This window comes from Camelus bactrianus, chromosome 26 (assembly GCF_048773025.1).
Source record: "Camelus bactrianus isolate YW-2024 breed Bactrian camel chromosome 26, ASM4877302v1, whole genome shotgun sequence".
NCBI classification, from domain to species: Eukaryota; Metazoa; Chordata; class Mammalia; order Artiodactyla; family Camelidae; genus Camelus; species Camelus bactrianus.
Window position 1 is genome coordinate 24,948,240 of NC_133564.1, and position 22,983 is coordinate 24,971,222.

The 22,983-nt window shown below is 40.4% G+C and overlaps 1 protein-coding gene across 1 annotated transcript in view; it reads right to left on the minus strand.

Moving 5' to 3' along the window:
• Nucleotides 1-367: 367 nt before the first annotated feature.
• GSR (glutathione-disulfide reductase) overlaps nucleotides 368-22,983 on the minus strand; it is a 43,312-nt gene continuing 20,696 nt past the window's right edge. The window contains exons 3-13 of the mRNA XM_010953219.3: nucleotides 21,923-22,011; nucleotides 20,146-20,215; nucleotides 17,855-18,002; nucleotides 15,278-15,332; nucleotides 12,819-12,918; nucleotides 9,632-9,718; nucleotides 8,416-8,574; nucleotides 5,813-5,924; nucleotides 4,397-4,528; nucleotides 3,504-3,637; nucleotides 368-1,323 (exon numbers count right to left, since the gene is read on the minus strand). Coding sequence (XP_010951521.3) covers nucleotides 1,174-1,323; nucleotides 3,504-3,637; nucleotides 4,397-4,528; nucleotides 5,813-5,924; nucleotides 8,416-8,574; nucleotides 9,632-9,718; nucleotides 12,819-12,918; nucleotides 15,278-15,332; nucleotides 17,855-18,002; nucleotides 20,146-20,215; nucleotides 21,923-22,011 — 1,236 coding nt within the window. The 3' untranslated portion in view covers nucleotides 368-1,173. The remainder of the gene's footprint in view (nucleotides 1,324-3,503; nucleotides 3,638-4,396; nucleotides 4,529-5,812; nucleotides 5,925-8,415; nucleotides 8,575-9,631; nucleotides 9,719-12,818; nucleotides 12,919-15,277; nucleotides 15,333-17,854; nucleotides 18,003-20,145; nucleotides 20,216-21,922; nucleotides 22,012-22,983) is intronic.

Sequence of the window (22,983 nt, forward strand, 5' to 3'; positions counted from 1 at the left end):
GCTTCCATGTAAGCCCGTTAACTGTGAGACACCATGCTGGAGACACCACACATGGGCACTCTGGTTGTCAGCTTCCAGTTGGTCATCCTGTCACTACTGAAAACCATGCAGAAATTGAACCAGCTTATATAGCTGGTAAAGGCTGATGGAAATAAAATGCTAAAAACCTAGGATTTCTAGACTGTTCTTTCAACTCAACCATTAAATTTGCTAAATGTTCTTTATACTTCTGGTCTTTATTTATAAAAGTGAAATCTCTTTTCTTCCCCATAAGGTCTTAAGCCTACTAAGAGTAGCTCTCCCTATGGGTATCTGATTCTTCAATGTGAAATATTCTTAGAAAATAAACTTACCCATAAACATATAATAAATTTTATAAGAAGTAAAGCCTGTGATTTTATTCAGGTTTTTCAAAATAGTTTCCAAAAAAAAACAAAATGACAACACGTACAAAAATGGAAATCATTCATTGAAATATGAACTCTTAGCCAAGGAAGAGATGTTGCAAGTAGTCTCTCTCCTCTGAAAGCAGGAATCACTTCTAAAATGTCCCTTGCTTATGTAACTGGCTCTTGAAATCTCTCCCAAATTTGATGTACTTCATCTCATAAAAGTAACACAAATCATTTTTAATCATTCAAAACAGAAGAAAGAATACAAAACAGGAGGCAGGCCTCTCAAGTTATATGCTTTTTAGAGAAAGGTCACATCCTTGAAGCAGCTTTGCAAACACAGAGCATAGTACTGGCTTCAAAAATAAGATAGGATGACTCTGTGCACTTGCATTACTTAAACGTCAGAGCTGCTGTCACCTTCCTCTGTACAAATTAGCAAGCAATATTCATTCAAGTGCATTCATTTAAGTGTACTTCATATAGTTTTATACTTGGTATGAAGCTAAAACAAAAAACAAAAAAAGTTATCACAGAGCTATTAATTTAAAAACCCAGAAATTTTTGAGAGATGTGATCAAATGAAAATCAGTTCTGGATAACGAAACACATTTCTAAAAACATAAATAAGTTCTATATATTTACCGAAAATTTCTACTATTGGAAGATGTTGATTACAATAAAGAAATACATCAAATGGGAACAGAAAGTAAACTTGATTATTTGATTCCTTTCTGAAGGTCTACTGGTCCAGCTGCCAGCCGTGTGGGTCTCTGGGTTCTCAACGAAGGGTGACCAGTTCTTCTGAAGAGGTAGGGTGAATGGCCACGGTATTATCAAAGTCAGATTTTGTTGCTCCCATTTTAACTACAACTGCAAAACCCTGCAGCATTTCATCACATCCAATTCCTTGCATATGGATACCAACCACCTGGGAAAGAAAAGAAAAAACCTTCAAGTAAAAAGTTTTACCTCTGTAACTGCATGTGCCAATTCCTTATAATAAATCTCCTTCTATGTACACATACACATAATTTTTTATTAGGTACAGGAAAGTATTTTTTATTAGTCATGAGAGATATCTGATTATTTGTAAATCTCTAAAAAAAAGTACATCTCAAATTCTGATACAGCACAACACAGCCCACAAGGCCCTGTGTAGTCTGGTCCCTCCCCAGCCCATCCTCCACAGCTCTCCTCCCGGTCCCCCTCACTCTGGCCTCACCAGCTTTCCTCCTGTCCTGAGTACTTGCCATGTTCTCTCCTTTGCGCAAGTTTTTCCCTCTGCCTGGACACACCTTCCTCCCCTCTTTTAAGCGTTAAAACCTATTCATTCTTCAGATAGTTACACCCAGCTTCCCGACCAAGTTCAATTATCCACCACCTGATCTCTCAGTCCCAATGTTTCTCCATCATGGTCCTATCACAACTGCAATGTTGTATTTATTTGGGGACTGGACAATTACAGTCCATCTTTCCCAGGAGTCGTTACTCTCTAGATGGAGGGGACACTGCCTGCTTTTGCTTCTCACTCTGTCTGTATAGACAAGCACAAAGATAGCCTTTAGGAGGCCCTCAGTCCATATGTGCTGGCTGACTGCATGAATGACCATAAAGAGGCATTTGTTTCAAATCACATTTTCCAATGAAGCTTCTTAATATATTTAAAAACTACTATTAATGTTCACCTCCAGCAAATACTTTTAGGGTAAACAGCCTGTTGAAAAGCAAAGCTGGAGAATATAAAATTTAGCCACAAAAATATTTTTTTTAAAAACAAACCAAGAATATACTTAATACTATAGAAAAGTACACTTAAAAATGGTTAAGATGCAAATTTTATGTTATATATATATTTTTACCATTGGGAAAAAAGTATATCTCAATTTAAAACAACAAAAAACCCTCAAGTCAAGTATTGTATATACAATAAACACAGCCAGATTTTTAGATAGTGCAATCTAAACTGAATTTATGAAGAGCCTCTTGTGATGGCAGGAGCCTTATATTATTTCTCTCCATATCCTGGTCCTTAGTTTTTAGTAGATTGTCAGATAATGCTTATACCAAATGAATGAATGATAAATGATATGAGAGGAAATAACTGATGTGAAGAGGTAAGTAAGGACCCTGCTGATTTAATACCTGGAAATCTCAGGCTACTGAACACTCAGGACCAAGAAACAGCAATCTTTATTTTGCTGCCAAACCATTTACTCTCTTCTCTTTGTGCTGACTGTCTGCTTCTGTCAATTGCCAGAGATGCTGATTTCTATAAGCCAGGGATTACCTCCTGTGGCTTTTGGTGTAAGGGCCACTGAATCAGATACGGACTATGTTCTTTTTAATAAGAAAAACTGGAAACTACATCTGAATCTTCAGCTAAGACATTGTCCCTCACAGAGCTATGTTCACAAGGTATATTGCTAAGTTCCAGTTTAATATTTAATTCAATTTGTAGAAAAGACCAATAGGCTGACCTAATATCAAAACAAATCTTATTTCAAAAATTATTAAAAAAAAAAAACTTGTTCAAATTCAAACCAAAATCACAATGAGATACCACTTTGCATCCACTAGGATGGCTACAACAAAATAGACAGTAACGAGTGCTGGTGAAGATGTGGAGGAACTGAAACCCTCGTGCGTTGCTGAAGGGAACATAAAATGGTGCAGCCACATTGGAAAACAGTTTGGTATTTATTCAAAGTTAAATCAAAAATAGATAACTGATTACCTCAGAACATTTTACTAAATAAACATCCTCTTCCTCACTGACTGGTTATGTTAAATCTAAATTTATCTTACATTAAATTCTTCCACTTACCATTATTTGTGAGTTGCCTATCTATTCTGGCCTATTGGTCAATGACAGTGAGCTTTTTGTGGTTTTCACCCTCTCCCTTTTATGTTTTAAAAGCAGTGGACCCTTCTTTCTATGTGAAATATGAAGAATCCCAAAACAGAGAGAGAGAGATTAAAGTGGGACTGTACCACTGAATCAGAGAAAGCTTAACTATTTGGTCTCTTCCCTTCCTGCCCTCAACAAAATACCTTTCCATCCCTGCCAACCTTGAAGACACTCTTGAGCTTACTGGATTTTGCCCATACCTTTTCCTCTTTGTTGGCACAAACCATTTTCATCACACATTTTGTTTTCCTTTTGGTAACCGCATGATACATTGGGGTAAAGGTGGTGGAATAAGTCTTCACATTTTCTTTTCCGTATTTATAAATGGCCTCATCTATATGTACAGGGGAAAAATAGCACCGATTAGAAACTTAAATATTTCCACTGAGCTATCGGAGAGATGGTCAGAAATACATAATCTGAATGATATCATGAGGAAATATCAAACAAAACCACCATGAAGGACATTCTACAACATAAACGTTGACGACACAAAAGACAAAAGAGAAGCTGAGGAATTTTGTCTTTCAACTAAAGGAGACCAAGGAGGTATGAAAACTATATATAAGGCATTATCCTGGAATGAATCCTGGACTTAGTGGGGAAAATGTTAAAAATGAAATTATTCGAGATAAATGGCAAAATTTGAGTAAGGTGTAAAGTTTAGTTAATATGGTATCAACTTTAATATTCTCATTTGAAAATTGTACTGTGTTTCTGTAAGGATACCTACCACCTTGTTCTTTGGAAACAGATACTGAAGTATGTATGTATATAAAGAGAGAAAATGATAAAGTAAAAATGTTATTGCTGGAGTCCTCTGTACTATTTCTGCAGCTCTTCTTTAAATGTGAAATTAGCTCAAATTTAAAAAGCTAAAAAAAAGTCAAAGAGATGGGGTGTGTAAGAAAAAGGAATTATATTCTCAAAGTATTTGTAGTTGGGGAGGAAACTGGAGTTGTGTTAAGAGTCTAACTAAAAAGAAATCTAACTCAGAAGGCTGAAGTAGATTTAGTCAACTGACAGACACCTAGTTTAAAGCTGGCAGAGGAGGGGAAGAAATCACAAATGACTTTCATTTTTAAATACCTACCTTCTGTGAGTCCCACTGTCCCAATAGGGGGGTGGCTGAAGACCACCGTAGGGATGTTGTCATAGTCTAATTTGGAATCTTCTTTGCACTCAAAAAGTCTATGGGCAAGTTTTCGGCCAGCAGCAATCGCGACTACCAAGAGATTTTAAAATAAATGTTTAGCTCACTGTTCTCTTTAACACAGCAGAATTGTTCTACTAACCATTTATCCATCTAGCTTAACATACTATTTCTGACCAAGTTTTCCATCAATGCTCATTATAGTATCTAGTTCAATATAACGAAGACCTATCAATGCCTTAGTTAACAATTCAAAACTGTCAGCTTATGTGAATTCTGTACTTTCTATTATGATTTTTAAAAAAAGAGAGACACATTTACAAGTTCCTAATCATCTGGCAGTTACTTCTTGATGAGGATATTAGTTTTTTGATACAATATTTATGCAGCAAACTATATTAGTTTTGAACATCTTCAGTTCTACTTTATAGTCATTTCACAGGAAGATTTTTTAAAGTTTATTTTTAAAATTATTTTATTTCTTATTAACTAAAAAAAATTATCCTCCTTAGCCTGTTTTTACTCTTACGTCTTTTAGAAAGTTTGCCTGAGTTCAGTTAAAGCATCAGTTATTAATTTTTTTTTAGTTATTAATTTGTTTGATTTCAAACTGACAAAGTCTTTTTCCCAAAATAAGGTATCAGTAGGACACACAACAAAACTTTCAGCTGTTAGATTATGTTACAAAGTTCTTGAGACTTTGCTTGTTATTTTGCTTTTGTTTAGAGAACTTCCTAAAGGAGCTAAAAAGCTTTGGGTGTGTGACTGGGGAAGTGTCCATTCTGAGTAAGACCCAGGGCCGTTTTGGAAAGGCTGGTGAGGACCCAGAGGGGTACAGAGTGAAAGCAGAGGAGGGGTGTCACCAACAGAAGTGGGACAAAGAGCTTGAAATGATGCCAGTTAACTCAGGAAGTAGCCGACGTATGGGATTCAGAGGATGGGGGTCCATCCTGGTTGTGTCAAGACTAAACTGTCATCTAAGAAAGCAACTCTAAATCACTTCTTCACAAAACCACTTTCTTCCACAGTCACCAACACACAACTCAGGTTCTAATTTACAGCATTCTTCAGAGGGAGATTATCATCTATATAAAAATTTCAGTCTTCGCTAAGCACTTTTAAAATCTTTTAAAGAAAAATGAATACTATCCAAAGGATTTTTAAAGCAAAAATGAGTATTATTCTGAAAATGTCAGGTACCTAACCAACATCTGTTTCGAAACACTTTTATCATTTTGATGGCATAAAGATACTCATTCTTTTAACTTAAAGCTTAAGCTGATTTGACTGTGAAGAGATGAGCAGTTTTATATAACACACAGAGCCTCCCTTATCTGAAAAAAGAAGAAATATTACCTGGAGTAAGAAGAGCTTTTCCACACACATCCCCAACGGCATAGACGCCTTTTACGTTAGTATTCTGGAATTCGTCTACTATGATATGACCTTTGTCATCAGTCTGAATCCCCTAAAATTGTGAAGGGACATCATGTAAGTATTTGGCCTATCCATAAAAAATCACAGATCAAATCTCTGCACCTACCTCACTTCAGGCTCCTCTTCAGCCTGAACCTCCAGCAAACCACAAGACTCAACCACAAGGTGAAAATCGTCTTAGCAAGTTGGCAAGTCTCATATCTTTTGCTTAAAAGGTAGATGTTTTATCCAATTTTGAGGAGTTTTGACAAGATTGGACCTTATATTGGACAACTCCACTGGCCAGGCAAGCAGGGAAAGGAGTCACTTCACTATCAGACACGGTACTGGCTATAGCTGTGAAGTCCATCTAAGACAGTGATTTTCAACTTGTTCCATGGGAGCACTCCTCCTGGAGCCTGCTCGCTTATACTTCAGAGGAGCACGGCCTGAAGCAGTCATCAACAGCAGGTTTCTCTGAAGCTTCCTTACCATGTTATCTTTGAAGACCCAAACAAAATTTGTAGTCTACTCTAAAATATACCAATGTTTCCTTTAACTAAAACTTCTCCCTCTATAGTGAGTTGAATTTTTGCTCCGAGAAGACATGTCACACTTATCTAGTGACTTTGTAGATTCCGGGTGTATATATTCCCAGGAGAGAGGTAGAGAGCCAGTGGGGACAGGAAGTGGGTAGTGTGGTGGTTAAGAGTGCAAGCTCTGGAGCTGGTAGACCTGGGTTCAAATCCCAGCTCCGCCACTAACCAGTTATGGGACCTTGTATAATCACCTATTTATCAACAAAAACTTAACTTTTTAGTGTAAATAAGGCATTAACCTAGTCACTGTGAATACAGTGGTAAATAATACAGACATCTCCACACCCTGTGGAGTTTACAGTCTGGTGAATTATCACCTCTGTGCTCCTGGTTTCCTCATCCTCACCCCTCAAAGAGTTGTTGACAAGATTAAATCAGGCTAGTAGCATGTTGATAAGACTTATATATAGTAATCATTCAATTTGCAGTATAAAAATATTATCTTAACGTTAAACAAGACTGAAAATTTTGCCTCGTTTTTAAAAAATTCAGCAAATATAGTTGAAAACTGGAGCTACCAATGCCTGTATCTACACAATGGCAAAATAGCGCTTGAAAGGTGAAAGCTAGGTGACTAGGTTTGTTAATATAAAACTAGATAACTAAATTTTACTAAACGTCACTGAATAATAAAATTAAAATCAAGCAAAATATCTCCCTGGATATTTTACTTTGTAAAATTCTGAAAAAAAAAACCTTATATAGAAATGAAAAAGGAATCCACATTATAACAGATACTATTATTAGAACATAAACCAAGCTGCTCTGCTCTGCTCAAGAGGCCCCACCAAATATGTAAACCTCAAACATATAAAATATTCCATTATTACTTGTAGAGTAGGTGAGCATATCAGAAAAATCCTCCTCCTCATTATCAAGAGCGGCTAGTTAACATTTACTGAGTTCATACTGTAAGCCAACACCTAAGCAAATTAACTGGCATGCACTTTCTCATTTATTTTTCTCAATAACCCAATGTGACCGGTACTATTTTTATTCTCATATTTATATAAAGGGTAATAAAGCTGCTCATAAGGCTATGAAACTGACAAGAAGTAGAATTAAGGTTCAAAACTGGGTCAAGCACTGGGACCCAAGCCCCAGGTTACTCTACTAGAATGCCCTTCAAAATTTAAAAGAACAAATAAGAATGCTAGTTATAGCACTGGTAGATCAGCTTCACATCTGTACCCGTCCCCGAATGCCACAACGCCCAAGATGGTCACACACCCATCAATCTGGACTAGAGCCATAGACAATAAGGAAAAACTACAGGGCTTTAAAGAGACAGGTATCATAGTTAAAAAGGAAATCTGTAAGGAGGAGGCTAGTCAGGAAATGGCTAGATAATGACCTGATCTAGGGTGATGACATTAGAAAGGGAAAAACAAAACAAAACAAAATGTTTTTTTCATTTCAAAGGAAGAAGCAATGGGATGTGATAACAAACAGGACACATGGAATAAAGAAAAAAGAATCCAACAGAACCCACCCAAGTTCTGGGGTCAAGGGTGGGGGTCAGGGGGTAACCACAGGATGACTAACCGAAACAGGAACGTTTGAGGCAAGGAAGGTGGTCAAAAGGTACCAACTTCCAGTTACAAGATAAGTAAGTACCAGGGATGTAATGTATAGCATGATGACGACAGATAACACTACTGTTAAAGAGAATAAATCCTAAGAGTTCTCAACAGAGAAAACTTCTTCCCCCTGTTTTTCTTTTCTACTTTCTTTTTATTGTATGAGAAGATGGATGTTAGCTGAACCTACTGTGGTCATCATTTCACAATATATGTCAATCAAACCATCATGCTGTTTGGTTTACACCAACTGTATGATGATGTACATATGTCACCCTTGAATGTATCCAGTGATATATGTCAATTATTTCTCAACAAAACTGTGGCAGTAAAAGAATGTCTTAGGCAGACTAGGTCAGCTTACCAGGTTGTCCAAATTTAGGCCCCTGGAGTTTGGGTCCCTCCCAATGGCCCAGAGCAGGCAGTCAACATCTGGAATGGTGGTCACAGTGGGTTCCCTACCAGGAACTGAAGTAACCATGCAGAGTTCCAGGCCTGAAGAAGTTTTTTTAACTTCCTTGACCTATTGGCAAATAAAATTTGTTAATTGAGGGTGTGGTGGATGGGAAGGGAAGTAAATAAAGAGGAAACTAGAATTCTTAACATTTAAAAAAAAATCACCACTGAATCCTACATATGAGCACCACATGCTGACACATTTACTTTTGCTCAAAGGCCATCCACACTAGAATCCCCTGGAGCCAAGACGGTATCCTAGGTGGCCTCAAGTCATCCAGCCAGTGGCCAGAAATGTCAATTCCCATCAAGACCCTGACGCTTCAGCTTAAAAATAAAGTATTTTAAAGTGTATTTAATATAGTGTCTTTAAAGTTGTGATGAAATTTTCAATCATAAATCTAAGCACAGTGATTTGCAACTGGCTGTAACAGCATCATTAATAGAGTTTTAAAAAAAACTGCACAATCACTGTTTCTCCCTGAATGTTCTTAATCAGGATGGAGGAGGGGGTCAGATCAGGTCCAGAGAGTGCAGAGCACACATAGTTTAGTGACAGTCCCCAGGTGACTCTGATGTTGACCTTGACCACCAGTCCAGCACTTTGGCATCCACAAAAAAAGTTCACATTTATTACATTACTTATGACATGGCCTATGCTCAAAGGGCAAAGCTTTGGGGGGAAGAAAGTCATTTTTACAAGAAAATTTTTACAAGATTTTCCTAAAAAATCTGACATGTAATGGTTCCCTGAGAATAAAAAAAAAATACCAAGTAAATTAACTTCATCATTCTTTCCATCTACAAAACCCACAAGGATGTGCATTCAAACTAGATTTTGTAATATTTCCGGAAAAAGAAGGATGTTCAATGAGCGCTTTGAGCACAAAAATTCCAGTTTTAGTTCTAAACTAAATTCAACGACCAGATTTCTAATCTTTTACACTTTGATTTCATTGGAACATTAATGAAATACAAATTTTAGGATAAAGAAAAGCCCTGGCAGTACTCTAGAAAGGAATAAACTGAATGTGATAGACGCAGAGCTTGTGTTGATAAAACCACGGGGGTTAGTAACAGATAGGCGACCACGGGCAGTAAGCTCGCCCTGGGCTCGGTCATACCTGCGAGTACTTCAGGACCTCTATGCCAGCATTCTCCAGCTCTTCTGTACAGTTGGAGCTGATGATTGAATCAAAAGTTCTAAGCACCTGTGTGCAAACAGAGGCAGCCAAGGGAGGGGTGGTGGGAAAGAATTAAACTCAATTAAAGATAGGCAACAAACCTGGGAGGGGAATTTCAGTATCAGCCCCTCTCTTCCTTCTTCGTTCTTGGCCACACTGTGAATGGAGTTTTAATAAGTCTATTGTCCTGTGTTGCCACCAATGTCTGTATCACACCTGACTTCACCAGCTCCTCTGTAGAGTTAAATCCATAGGCAACCTTCAGGCCTCTACTACCTGTACCACATTCCTCTCCTTCCAAGCTCTTCTCTTTTCCCTAAGTCTAGGGACCAGACACTCTCTTTCCCCTTTTAGGATTCTAGGGCCGGCTTTCCCTCTTATACGATTTAAGGAAAGATCCTCTAATAAAATCTCCTTGTCTAGGCAGAAAAGTCAACAGCATGGCCTTGAAGATTTCTCTTTTTTTTTAATACTAGTCTTAGTATTTGTTTAAGATATAATAAACCTGTAGAACTTCGTGTCATAGGATAGATTAATGGATAATATTAATTTAAATAGAACTGAAGGATTTAAAAAGCATTTGGCACTGACAAGAATAAGCAATGTTATTAGTATCTAATATCCCCAGAGAAAGGTGTCATCATCATCTGTTAATTTTGCTTAAGATGCTGAAATAGCTATTCTAATCCTTGCCCTTATGAAGTTCCATGAATATGAGAATCGTATACAGACGAGTTAATTAGGAGTCAAATGAATTCTATAGTATAACATCGCTGAAATAAGAAATAGAATCAGCATAACAGTATGTTTTTGCTTCCAGGTTTCATTCTTTTCTCAAAATTCCCATTAATATTATTTCCAGTTGGATTTCAATGTTCCTGTGATGTCTTCCATTACTGCCCTGGGGAGACTAGTCTTAAACAGTAGTTGTCACTGTCTGGCAACTTTTCTTTACTTAGAAATCTTTCTTTCTCTAGAGAGTTCTTTGGGATAACACACAGGCAGAGTAAAGGTGGGAGGTCCCACCTCTGGGAGAACTTTCCAGAACAAAGTGACACCAGGACAGAGAGAAGAATGAGCTGGGTGCATTGGGGGTGGGGGAGGGCAGGAAGCCCAGAGAGGTGTGGCTGTCCACAACCAAGCTAGTTTTCCAAATGCAGGAATTATCCCCTCTACTGATAGACTGATGTGGTCTATTTACTTACTATTTTTTAAATTTTAAATTATTTTAAAATATGTACTACATTTATATATTTTAGATTCAAAAAGGTAAAATGATATACAATAAAAACTCTTCTTCTCACCCTGTGCTCCAGCCACTCTGTTCCTCCTCTAATAGACAACTAATATGAGTGGCTTCCTGAGCATAGATGGAAGCATAGATATTCGATACATATTCAAGCACAAACACATCTTTTTCTTTTTTCTCCCCTTTTAGCCACATAGCAGCATCTTTTTTCATATTGCTCTCTCTATACTTTGCTTTTTATTGAATACATCTTGGAGAATATTCCATATTAATACAGTAAGAGCTTCCTCATTCTTTTTTAAAAAATTTTTTGTACTGAAGTACAGTTGATATTTACTTATTTATATATTAAATTCAGGCTACTTATCATTCTGCCCTTGTCCTTCCTTCCCATTTGCTGGACATATATTCCAGCCATGCAAAATAATCTTTCCCTGTGAAAAATGTCCTTCAGGACATACATCTCCTGGGGGTTAAATACAGGACGAGTTTCAAAGTCAAAGAGAAAGCTCTTTGGAGTACACGCTGACCAGGATTACTGGTTTCCCCCATCTCCCTCCATTTGCTCAAATAATCAGGAATTCGACTCATGGCATTTGAGTGGTCAGGATCTGATAAATACTGTCCCAGAGGCATTAAAAGACTTTGCCCAAGTCACGTACTTGTTGGGGACAGCCAGATTCTTGGGCCAACACTCTTGTTACTGCCCCAGTGTCTCTCTGAAAGCTCCAATAGTGCCACAAGCTATGCTGAGTCACGATTCATCAACAAAACATAAAGCAGCACTTCATCAAGTAAAGGGGAACCTGGAGGCTGCATTTTAGCAGAAAGAATATTGGCCTGGACTTTCTCAGACCTTAGCTGACTCTCAGTTTTGACATTAATTGACAGTCACAAAAACCTCGCTTGGGCCTTAATATCTTCATGTACAATATGAGGTTCCAGTAGATAATCTATAAACTTCCTCTTCTATTACTATTTTGTCGTGATGAAAAACATGCAACATGAAGTTCACCAAAGTAACCATGTCTACATGTATAGTTCCATACTGTTCAGTGTATTCACCTTGTGCAACCAAACTACTTCTTCCTGCAAAACTGAGACTCTGCACCCTTTCAACGAAAACTCCCCCCATTTCCTTTACCACCCAGCTCCTGGCAACCCCATTCTCCCTTCCGTTTCTGTGAGCGTGACTACTCTAGATACCTCATGTAAGTGAAATCACACAGCATTTGTCTTTTTGTAACTGGCTTATGTTATTTAGCAAAACTTCCTCAAGGTCCAGGCTGTAGCGTGTGTCAGAATGCGCCTCCTTTTTAATGCTCGATAACATTCCATTATGTGGATATATACCACATTCTGTTTATCCATTCACCCATCAGCGGCCACTTGGGTGGCTTCCACCTCTTGGCTCTTGTGACTAATGCTGCGATGAACATAGTTGTGTAAATATCTTTGCCACATTTCCTTTTTAATTTAGTAACAACTTTTTGACTGTTAATAATCCAACACTACTTGATCATTAGGAACGAAACTGATTTTCAGAATAAGAAATTAACCTGATAGCTCAATTTAACTAGTATTTATATTTAAGCCTGTATGCCTTAAGGCATCTGACGCGATCTCCCACTTCATGATGGAAATACCAGCCACTTTGATCAAATCAAAACGATTATCATCAGCGAGAGCTGGTGGCTGAGAAGGACATTAAGTCCTAATTCAGGTACCTTCAATGCAACTCCACGTGGAACAGACCAACCAGCTCCACATGCTTTGCACCCTGGCATTTAATGACAATGCAAGAGAAAATGCTCACTGTAGATTTTTTCTTAAAATGATTAACATCAAGGAACGGAGAGGGAGAAGGAGAGAATTTACCTTATTGTGCCGTATCATTAGTGATGTCTTAGAACCCAGGGCGGAAAGGATCCCGGCTATCTCCACAGCAATGTAACCTGCACCAACAATGACACTGCGGCTACGGCGAGAGCACAGGGTTACCGCTATTACAGACGCTAATTTTAAGATACTTTTAGATTCACAGAAAGGTTAAAAAGATAGTACAGATATACCCCTCCACCCAGTTTTTCCTAAAGTTAACATCTTACAAACCACCATACAAGTGTCAACACCAGGAAACTGACATTGGCACCGTACTGTTGACTAAACCCCAGACTTTATTCAGATTTCACCAGCCTTTCCATTCATCTTTTTCTGTCCCAAGATCCAATCTAGGCTAACACAGCAATTTTAAGTAGAAAATATCCTTTTATAGAAGGGAAATCTATTTCTAGGTGTTTTAAAAATCCTTTAGCTTCATTTCTTCAGAGAGGAAATATAAAGCCTTTGAAACTAGAGAGGATTCCACGTGCAGTGACCTTCCCACCTAGAATTAAAACTGGCATCACATTCTCACCACCATCACATTCTCAGTCACTCTCTTGTGCTGTTTCTCCTTGGTCAGTGTTAAATTCCATCAATAACTGCAGTATGATGAAAGGCCAGTTTAAGCAAGCCTTTTTAACTTGTAGGATAGATCTGCAGTGAAACTAGATGCCCTGAACAAATTCTGGTCTAAGAAAGCATCTTAAACTCTAGATGCGTGTTTGGACAAAGGTCTGAGGCCACCACAGTCTACCACTGTTACAGTGCCTGGGAAAGAAGTAAACAATCAGGGAAGAGGAAAGGAAATCTTTCTTTAGCACCTTCCACATGTAAAGTACCCACAGTATGAGCTTCTGCCTTCAGAGGGCTACTGTCTGGATGGAGGATGAGGTATGAACCCAAATGGCTATAACTTAGAGGTAGAGAAGCTCTTATCCTACAATCCAGAGTGTGAAAAGAATGTCTCATTTGGAAACTATAAAGGGTTCTTCTTCCATCTCCACCTTCCTCTTTTCTATTATACGTTGACCCCTTTTCCTTTCTTTGGGTCTTCGCTCCTTCTTTTCTTCCCTCTCCATCTTCTCCCTCTTCCCAAACATTTCTTATTTAAGTCCTGCTTTTATGAAGCACTGCACTAGATGCCATGGGTAGTGGTCCCCCCACACCTGAGGGGAAACATGCCCAGGGACCCACTAAAGCACAGAGACCAAGAGTCAGCTCCCACAGGGTAGGAGGGCTCATGGATGGATATCTAGAAGGAAGCTACTCTGAGGGCGAGTCTGGACTGAATCCTATCATTTAAACACGATGAGTCACGACCACATCTCTGCATCCATTCTCACACGTCTCGTATTGCCCACCCCGAAAACCAGATAGATGTGAGGGAAGAAAGGCTGTTCTCTAGCACACTGTATGCCCTCCAGGCAGCAAATCTAAAAAGACTGTTGGCTTTCCTCACAGTCGGAAGATCACCTGGTCGGCATATCGTAATGGGACATTTATCACTGCAGCTAGGGGACCGCAAAGACACCTGCTTGTCCCTGAGGAACCATCTGTGGCTCCAGGTGAATTACGGCAAAGGTATGAACGGGGCTTATTAGTCACCCTCCAGGAAAGCCTTCACATAAAAGCTGGGGATTAAGACCTCACGCTGAATGGGCAGCACCTACTGCAGGTGGGGCAGGCTTGAGCAACGATGACTTCAGAGTGAGCACTGCTCACGAGGAGATAAAAGCCAGTCTCCGGGTTAGCAGGGCCCGCCTCCTGCTCCAGGTGCCATCTGTTGTCGAGTGAAGGGAGGCTCCCTCTAATCTGGGCAGCCTGCAACTGGCAGCTTCTTCAAACTAGAAAAGCAATCTTCCTCATTACCTTGTTTCTCTCTGAGTCTCTAAACCCGTGACAGATGTTTACTAACATTATTAGGACAAACACATATAAAGGACAATTTCAGAAAACCTATTTTTGTGAGGCTGACAGAGGCTTCGTTTATCCAGATGCCTCTGCATTAGCTGCTCTGAAAACCAGAATCGGTCACTTCAGACCGCTTACCAAGGGATGTCCTATCAACCTGAAGAGAGAAAACAGTTTTCAGTGCTTTACACTGGAATTTGACACAACATTGTAAAAAGACTATAACTCAATAAAAAAAAAAAAGTTAAAAAAAAAAAGAAAAGAAAAGAAAATAGTTTTTGGACTTCATTGTTCATTCTTCAAAGTCACCCTGCATTTGATTCCGGTTCTAAAAATTTTACAACAGCCTCTGACCAAAAGCATGAAAGATTTGAGTCATTTGGTATGACTGGATGAGATAGCCCAGGTCATAAAAAGAGAAGAGGCAGAACAGAATTCAGGAAACACCTACATTTAATGAGTGGTGACAGGGGGTAGAAGAAAGGTTAGAATGAGAGGCAGGGGAAGATGGAATGCGGGGGTTAGGAAGGAAAGCAGCTTACCGAGGCAATTCTTCCAGCTGAAAAAACCCATCACTGGTGATTCCCAGGCTGGCACCTGTGTAGGAAAATGCAACAGAGGTCACACAGGTGAAGCTTTCTCTTATAAAATAATCACAATGTTTCATGCATGAACCAAATACATTCCCTGCCATCAGGCTCCCTGTTTTGACAAATTTTGTTAAAGTCTCCACTTGGGAAGCTGCCAATGAAATCTTCCTTGAGTCACCACTTTTATTTCCTCTGGAAATAAGAGCAGTGATGATGAAATAACTATTAAATTTCTCTGAGGAACTAAGAGCATCTCAGGGCTCATGAACAGACTCCCTGCTGCCTCTACTTCACACTCCTACCCCTCAAATGCAGGCAGAACCCCCTGGCCCAGTCTGGGTTCTCTTCTCTCCGCTTTTTTTCCTTCAAAGGCTTCAACCAACTCTCCCTTCACTGGGGAAGACTTCTCAATATGTTGTTCCAGTTCTGACCTTCTCCCCAGGGTCCCATTCCATATTTATAACTGTCTTATAACTGTTCCACTATACAATTCTACTTTGCTTCAAACTCAGTGTTTTTAGAATTGAACCTTAAGTTTATCTCTCAAACTATATCTCTTACTCAAGTTCACCACTTGAGTTAAAAGAACTACCTTCCACCAATAATCCAAAGTCTTGAGCCGTCAATCTGTGATTCCTTCTCTCAACAACCCCCATCTCCTCGCTTATTAAAAATATTGCATTTCACCACATTCCACACACCATGATTAAGGACACATCCTGATTTCAGAGGTGAGTATTTTTTTTAAATGTGTCTTGGAATCAGTGAAATACAGTAGCTGATTCTTCATTCTGTGTCTCTTCTGTCTGTCCTCTTCCCCTAGTGCCTGGCAAACAGCAGTGACTAAGGAACAGTCTGCAATTCTGAACTGAGTTTTTCCATCACATTTCAGATGCTAACACTGTAGCTCTGAACCTATCACCACATCCTGTACATTCTACTGCCACAACTTTCTAACTGGCCTTCCACCTCTATAAGTCACTGTCAGATTCATTGTCTAAAATTGCCACTCAGATCTTGTCACTACCCTATTTATAAGCTAATAACAATTCCTTTTCACAAATGACTGAGATTCCTTAATTTGGCTTTCTATGTCTCCACAATTTGGCTCTAACCCCCTTCCAGTTTCAGCTCAATGTATTTGCTTCCAGATTTCACTGCTAGAAAAACTGGCTGAGCTGGGAGAATGTCTTTTAAAGCCCCACTTGTTAGCCACTGACTGTGTCTTCTGGTCTTTCTCTTCTCGAGCACATAACACTCGATGTGTAAGTCCTTTCCCTGGTCAGTCTTCTGGTTCACATACAGCTCACAGTAACCCGTCCCACCTTCGAGTGCCCCGACCCTCCCTGCCTGGTAATCACCTTGGAACATTTACCTTTCATTTTACTTCTTTGCATATGTTTTTATTATGTGTTTTAAATTAATAAACGTGTATCTTAAAAAATGCAAAAAAGCACAACAGAGCACCTAGGGAAAGGCAGGTCTCTTCCCCACCCCAGACCTCTGCTCCCTCCTTGGAGTCAGCACTGCACTGAGTGCCACCTCTCCTCCCAGACAGAGTCTAGTCCATCTGTAGAGTCTCTCTGCCTTTTAAAAAAGACATAAATTACAGCATATTATATACATTGTTCCACACCTTGCTTTTTTTCCACTTTAATCTTGAAGATTGTTCCCTATCAGGATGTTTATATCTAACCTTACCAACTGAACTTTAAGTTACTTGAGAATGGTATCTTTGTATCTTTTTAGAGTATTGTTCTTTACCTTTTGGGGAGTCAGGAACCCCTTTTAAAAGCTGGTGGAATTTTATGGATCCTCTCTCCGAGGACAAAAGATATACATGCATACACGCTCAAAATTTTCTATATAAATTCAGGTTGGTTATGGGTCTTAAGAAGCCAATCCATGGAGAATATAAAAGCTGTATAAACTGTGATCACCATCCACAAAGACCTTATCATCTAGCTAGGGAAGAGAGACATGGGCGATGTTTCCTATGTGAGAATAAGGCAGTGTGTTCCGATTCATCTTTGTGTATACAATGCAAAGGCAGACGTGACCATCTCGGAGACTCCTCACTGCTTTAATTTTCTAAATCTTTATATGAGAGAAAAATATGCATATAAAGAAGGCTGAATCAGCTGATGGAGCCACATCTCTGCAAGATTCGTCTCCTTTAAACAGAATGGTAAGTGTCTCGCATGTCTTGTAAATCACGACCCACCTGACAAACTGAGGCTGGAAACAATCTCTACTTGCTGAGAAGCAAAGGATGAGGCTTTCGCTGATTCTTCTCCCTGTGTGGCCTGCAGGATGCCTGAGCCTGGAGCTGAATGAAATACCCTCCTTTGCCCTGTCACTAGGTGCCACTTAAGCCAATTACATTTAGGTTCTGCAGAGATCTTCTCTCACATGTCCAAGACAAAGAACTGGTACAATGCAGATCCCCTGGAGTGGCGGGTAAGGTTGCAAACAACGGTAAACTCTTTCTGACTCTTATGAACAAGCGTGTGCCTCTGGAAGACTCACCTGGGATCTGGCTCTCCTGAGGAAGTGAGGGCACACCGCCCGTGGCGATCAGGATGTGAGGAGCAGTGTATTTTTTCCCACTGACCTCTACTGTGGGCTGGGGATCGCATGTGAATGCTGCATGGCCACGGATGATTTCTATATGGGACTGGAGAAGGAAGCATGGGAACATTAGCCTGTTCTCCAGATTAAGAAACAAAACAAAACTTGCTGCAACTTCTCAGATCTTTTCATTCTACTGAGGATTTCAATTTATTTTTCGTTTGCTGAAGCTAAGACAACTCTAATGTTCGAGTTTCTACAGAACTGCTGACCGTTAATTGTTACTTAGGTAAGCAGGTTGCCATTTGATGCTGGAAGTATACAGGAAGGAGAAATAAAGGGGCTGTCTTGGGCTACAACCCGGAGACCAAAAAATATAAGCAAGTCACTCCCACGAGGAAGAAGATTATGTCTTTGCCCCCAAGAGTTGAAGGAGAAAGTCTTCCTCACTTGGAAGGAAAACACATTGAAGAATGATGTGTCTGGAGGAAAGAAAGAAGTCCAAGAGAAATAAGAGGAAAGGTGCAGGGAACAGAAGCAAAAAGGAAATACTCTGGAGGAAAATGCAATGCTTCTGTTTTCTTAAACAAAATGGGAAGAAGAGCACAAAGTCACACGACTGTGAGGGTCTACGCTAGAGGTGCTGAGAACTCAGACTGTGCCTTGGTCTTACTGGCAGCCTCTGTGCACGGGCCTCAGTTTGGGGACAGCCAGCAAGCGTCTGCCAGCCAGGGTACACATACTGGCAAGGATGTGGGCAGCTCACAGGAGTCCTGTAAGCACGATCACAGAATGGAATGTTTTAACATTCTGGAATGCGCTTGGTTCTGAATTGAGCTATTTCCTTCTTTCTCACCACCCCTCCAGGCCTGTTCTGCAGGTGCCCTGCTTAATCAAGTTGAATCAGAATCGGTGCCAAAGTGACGAGGCTCTCCAAAAACCTTCCTTTGGGAGGTAATGATTTCCTACAGGGTGCAAGGCAAAAAGGGGAACGGGTCAAGTGGCAATAATACACGTACGTAATCATTCGGGGAAGGAACACATGAAATTCTTACTTTCATTCCCTAGGACATTTAACAGAAAGTTCCCTATTTCACATTTCTTTCCCATAAGTTCACAGTAAATTCTACTACACACCAAGATTTGTGAGTACTAAAAAAATACTGTTTCCTGAGTTATTTTCCTGTGTATCTCTTTTGCAAAACAGTTTTAAGTGAGTTTTAACTGTTTTTCCATTAAAAAAACTGCTTTTAACTTAGGTGTTGTAGTATGGCAAATGGTATCTCACATTTGTGTCTAGCAGCCTTTGAAATCTCTTGAACTCAGTGCACTGGGGTCTAGAGGCCCCCCCAGACATCTTCTCCTTAAACTGGGAGTTAAGGTCAGAAAATATCACCGCCCCAAGAAATGAACCCAATGAATGGTAAGAATCAATATAAAAATATATGAGGTTAGCCACAGAAGTAAATCACCCTAAAACACGGTTTATAAACATGCTGCTAATGAGATTACAGTGGCCCAAATATCACCAAAAATCTGATCTCATAGAGCCTGAGCTACGTTGAAGTCTTAGAAACTGCAGAGTGAGACCACAAAGACAAACGAAGGGTGGTGGAAGTCACGCTGTCAAGCAAAAGGGGAGCTGGATGGAGCCCCATTTGTCAATGTCTCCCCACAGAGTCCAGTGGAAGAGGAATGACATCTAAGCACAAAGGTGGGAAAAGCCTCAGGATAGAAAAGGACAACATATGTTTGCTGAAGGCAAATACAGCTTGGCCCAATTTTCTTGCTCAGTTTTCATTCACAAAAACATCTTTCTGCACCATAACATGGTGTCCTGAGCAGATTTAGCCACCAAGTGTGAGGGTGCTCTGAAATGATGAGCAGTGGCAGGTTTTCTGCCAGATAATGGTCCTAATTTTAATCCATCGACTGGTACATTGTTGCCTAAATGAGGCTCTTATGTTTTGGTTTCTGGAACTAAGGAGGGTCAGACAGGTGCAGACAAGCACCAGCTGAGACCTGATTTACGACTTTGGCACATACCAGCTGCTCTCTGTGGAAATTGAAATGAGATTGGCCCAGTAGGTCAGACTTATGCTCTGACAGGTTCATGTTGAAATCATTAATCGCCAAAGACATAAGAGAAACACAAGAGATAAAGGTAAAGGCTTTGTTTCAGTCTGGCCAGGCTTGGTTCTCCAGCAGAGAACAGCTCCTTCTCCAAGTTCAAAACCCAGCATGCTCACCTTGGTTAGATTATTTTGATAGACGGTGTTCAGGCGGCTGACGTAGGCATCCCGCTTTTCCTTTATAACTCTGCAACGAAACCAGAGTCAGTACCGAGGAACAAGGGAATCTCCTCTTTCAGTTCTAACTAGGGCCTCTGTCCCTGCACACCACTGAGCAGAGAACCGCAGGCCACCAATGAAAGCCCCAGGAGTGAACGTCTCTGAAGGCAGGCACCCATTCCGGTGTATCTGTCTGCTTTCCCATACGTATGGAGAGCACCCTAATTCTACTCCATGGGGAATGTTCAGTTGGCATCCATGGTACATAGATTTCTTCCTGAATAGAAGATGAGCAGAGCTGCTCTGGCACAGTGCCTGGTATGTGGTGGCCACTCATTATTTGCTAAATAAATAAATCAATTTGCTAAAACTTAAAAAAAATTTGATGGCTTCAAAAAGTTTACAGCAGCTCCTTAAGGGGGGCAAGGTATAACTCAGTGGTAGAGCATGTGTTTAGTATGCACGAGGTCCTGGGTTCACGTCGCAGTACCGCCACTAAAACAAATTAATTAATTAAACCTAATTACCTACTCCCCCAAAAAACGCACACAAAAAAGTTTTTTAAAAAAGTTAAATATAGGGAATTCAGAGCTACAAGCTCCTATGTGTAAGTAAATAAGCTACAAGGATACTCTGTATAGCACAGGGAATAGTGGCAACATTTTATAATAAATATACATGGTGTATAACCTTTCAAAACTGTGAATCATTGGGCTGTACATGTGAAACTTATATAACATTGTAAATCAATTACACCTCAATAAAAAATAAATAAAATGTATAAAAGCTTCAAAAAAAGTTAAACATAAATTACTGTATCATTCAGCAATTCCACCTCTAGGTACAGACCAAAAGAATTGAAAACTGGCATTTTAGACCATATTCATATCATTATTCACAAGACAAAAGATGGAAAAAAACTCAGGAGTCCATTTGAAGGATAAATGAATAAACAAAATGTGGTACATAAATATTAGGGAATATCATTCAGCCTTAAAAAGGAATGAAATTCTGACACATGCCACAGCATGGGTAAACTCTGAAAATGTTATGCTAAGTGAAGTAAGCCAGGCATCAAAGGACAGATACTGTACAAGGTCCCTAGAATAGGCAAATTCACAGAGACAGGAAGTAGAACAGAGATACCAGGGGCTGGGGGAGGGAAGACAAGGAGTTATTATTTAATGGGTACACTGTTTCTGTTTGGGGTGGTGGGAAAGTTCTGGAAATGGACAGCGCTGATGACTGCACGACACTATGAATATACTTAATGCCACTGAATCAACAACTTAAAAGTGGCTAAAATGGATTTTTCATGCTGTGTGTGTGTATGTACATGTATATATATATTTTTAATTGCAGTACAGTTGATTTACAATGTTGTTAGTGTCTGTATACAGCATAGTGATTCAGTCTTACATATATATATTCTGTTCCATATTCTTTTTCACTATAGGTTACTACAAGATATTGAATAAAACAACTTTACTGAAGTATGATTGACGTACCAACCGCTGTACCTATTTAATAACACAACTTGGTAAGTTTAGAGATAAGTATCTACCCAAGAAATCATCACAGCAATCAATTCCATAAACATATCCATCACCTCCAAAAGTATATGTTATATATGTTTTACCATAACAGTACACCCCCAAAAAGTTTATGGGTCACTTAATAGTTAAAGAAAATGATTTACATTTATAAACAGTGTCCTCTCAGCAATAACACTTACCGCCAATCGAATTTACTTTCACAACTTTGAAAGCCATAATCAACATGGTCATGCATGAATTCAGAGTGGACAGCAGTGTTCCACATTACCTGTAAAAAAAAAAAGGGTACCCAAAAGAGTAGTGCATGAGTTCTAAGGAAAATGAGAAATTTTTTTTCTATAGAAAGGTAACTAGGAAGACGGAGAAGATGGCGGAGTAGAAGGACGCTCGCAGGTCACCCTCTCCCACAAATACACCAAGACCCACATCTACAGACCCACTCAGCCAACCAGAGCACCTGTGGAACTCCAACAGAACATCGCCCTCTTCAAAAGATAAAGACGCCAAAAATCTGGTAGGAGAAAAGGAAAAAAGAAAGAACAAAAGGCAAAGCAGCGCGGGACAGGTCCCGCCGGGAGGGAGCGGCAAAGGAGGACTGGCGCTCGCTCGCTGGGTCTCCCCTCTCCAACTGAGAGGCCAGCGGGACGGAGGGGGAGCCTCCGAGGCTCGGATCTGTACAAAGCAGCCCTTGACTGACAGAACTAAGTTAAACGGGCACAGAGCGTCCCCCCGACACCCAGCCTGAGACGCCGGCTGGCAGCCGCGGGCAGGGCCAGGCTGCACAAGCCGGGCGGAGGACGGAAGTGGCTGCACAGAGGCAGCCCCGGGGGAACGCAAGGGGCTGCGCGCCGTGGCTGTGGGTGCACAGGGCAGAACAACCTGGGCCCTCCATAAAACAGCAAAGTTGATGTGCTCTGGGGGAAGGGTGCACACCCCCATCTCTGAAAACCCGCGGAAAGTTTTCGGGGGAAGAGAGGCGGGGCTCAGGCACAGCCGCCATGTCCTCCGCGCTGAGCACCCAGGCGGGGGCGGGGGCGAAACCTGCATCCGCACTGAAGGGCTTAGCAGCCTCAAAGGCCAGACTGAGACTGGCCTGCATCCCGGGGCAGATAGGATCCTTCCATCCTGGTCCCTCAGAGAACTTGCTCCACAAAGACAAACAAGGAGCTGGGTTTTGGCTCGGAGCAGGGACATGGCTGTCCCTCGGTCTTCCCCGAGCCCACCCGCGGGGCGCCGACCA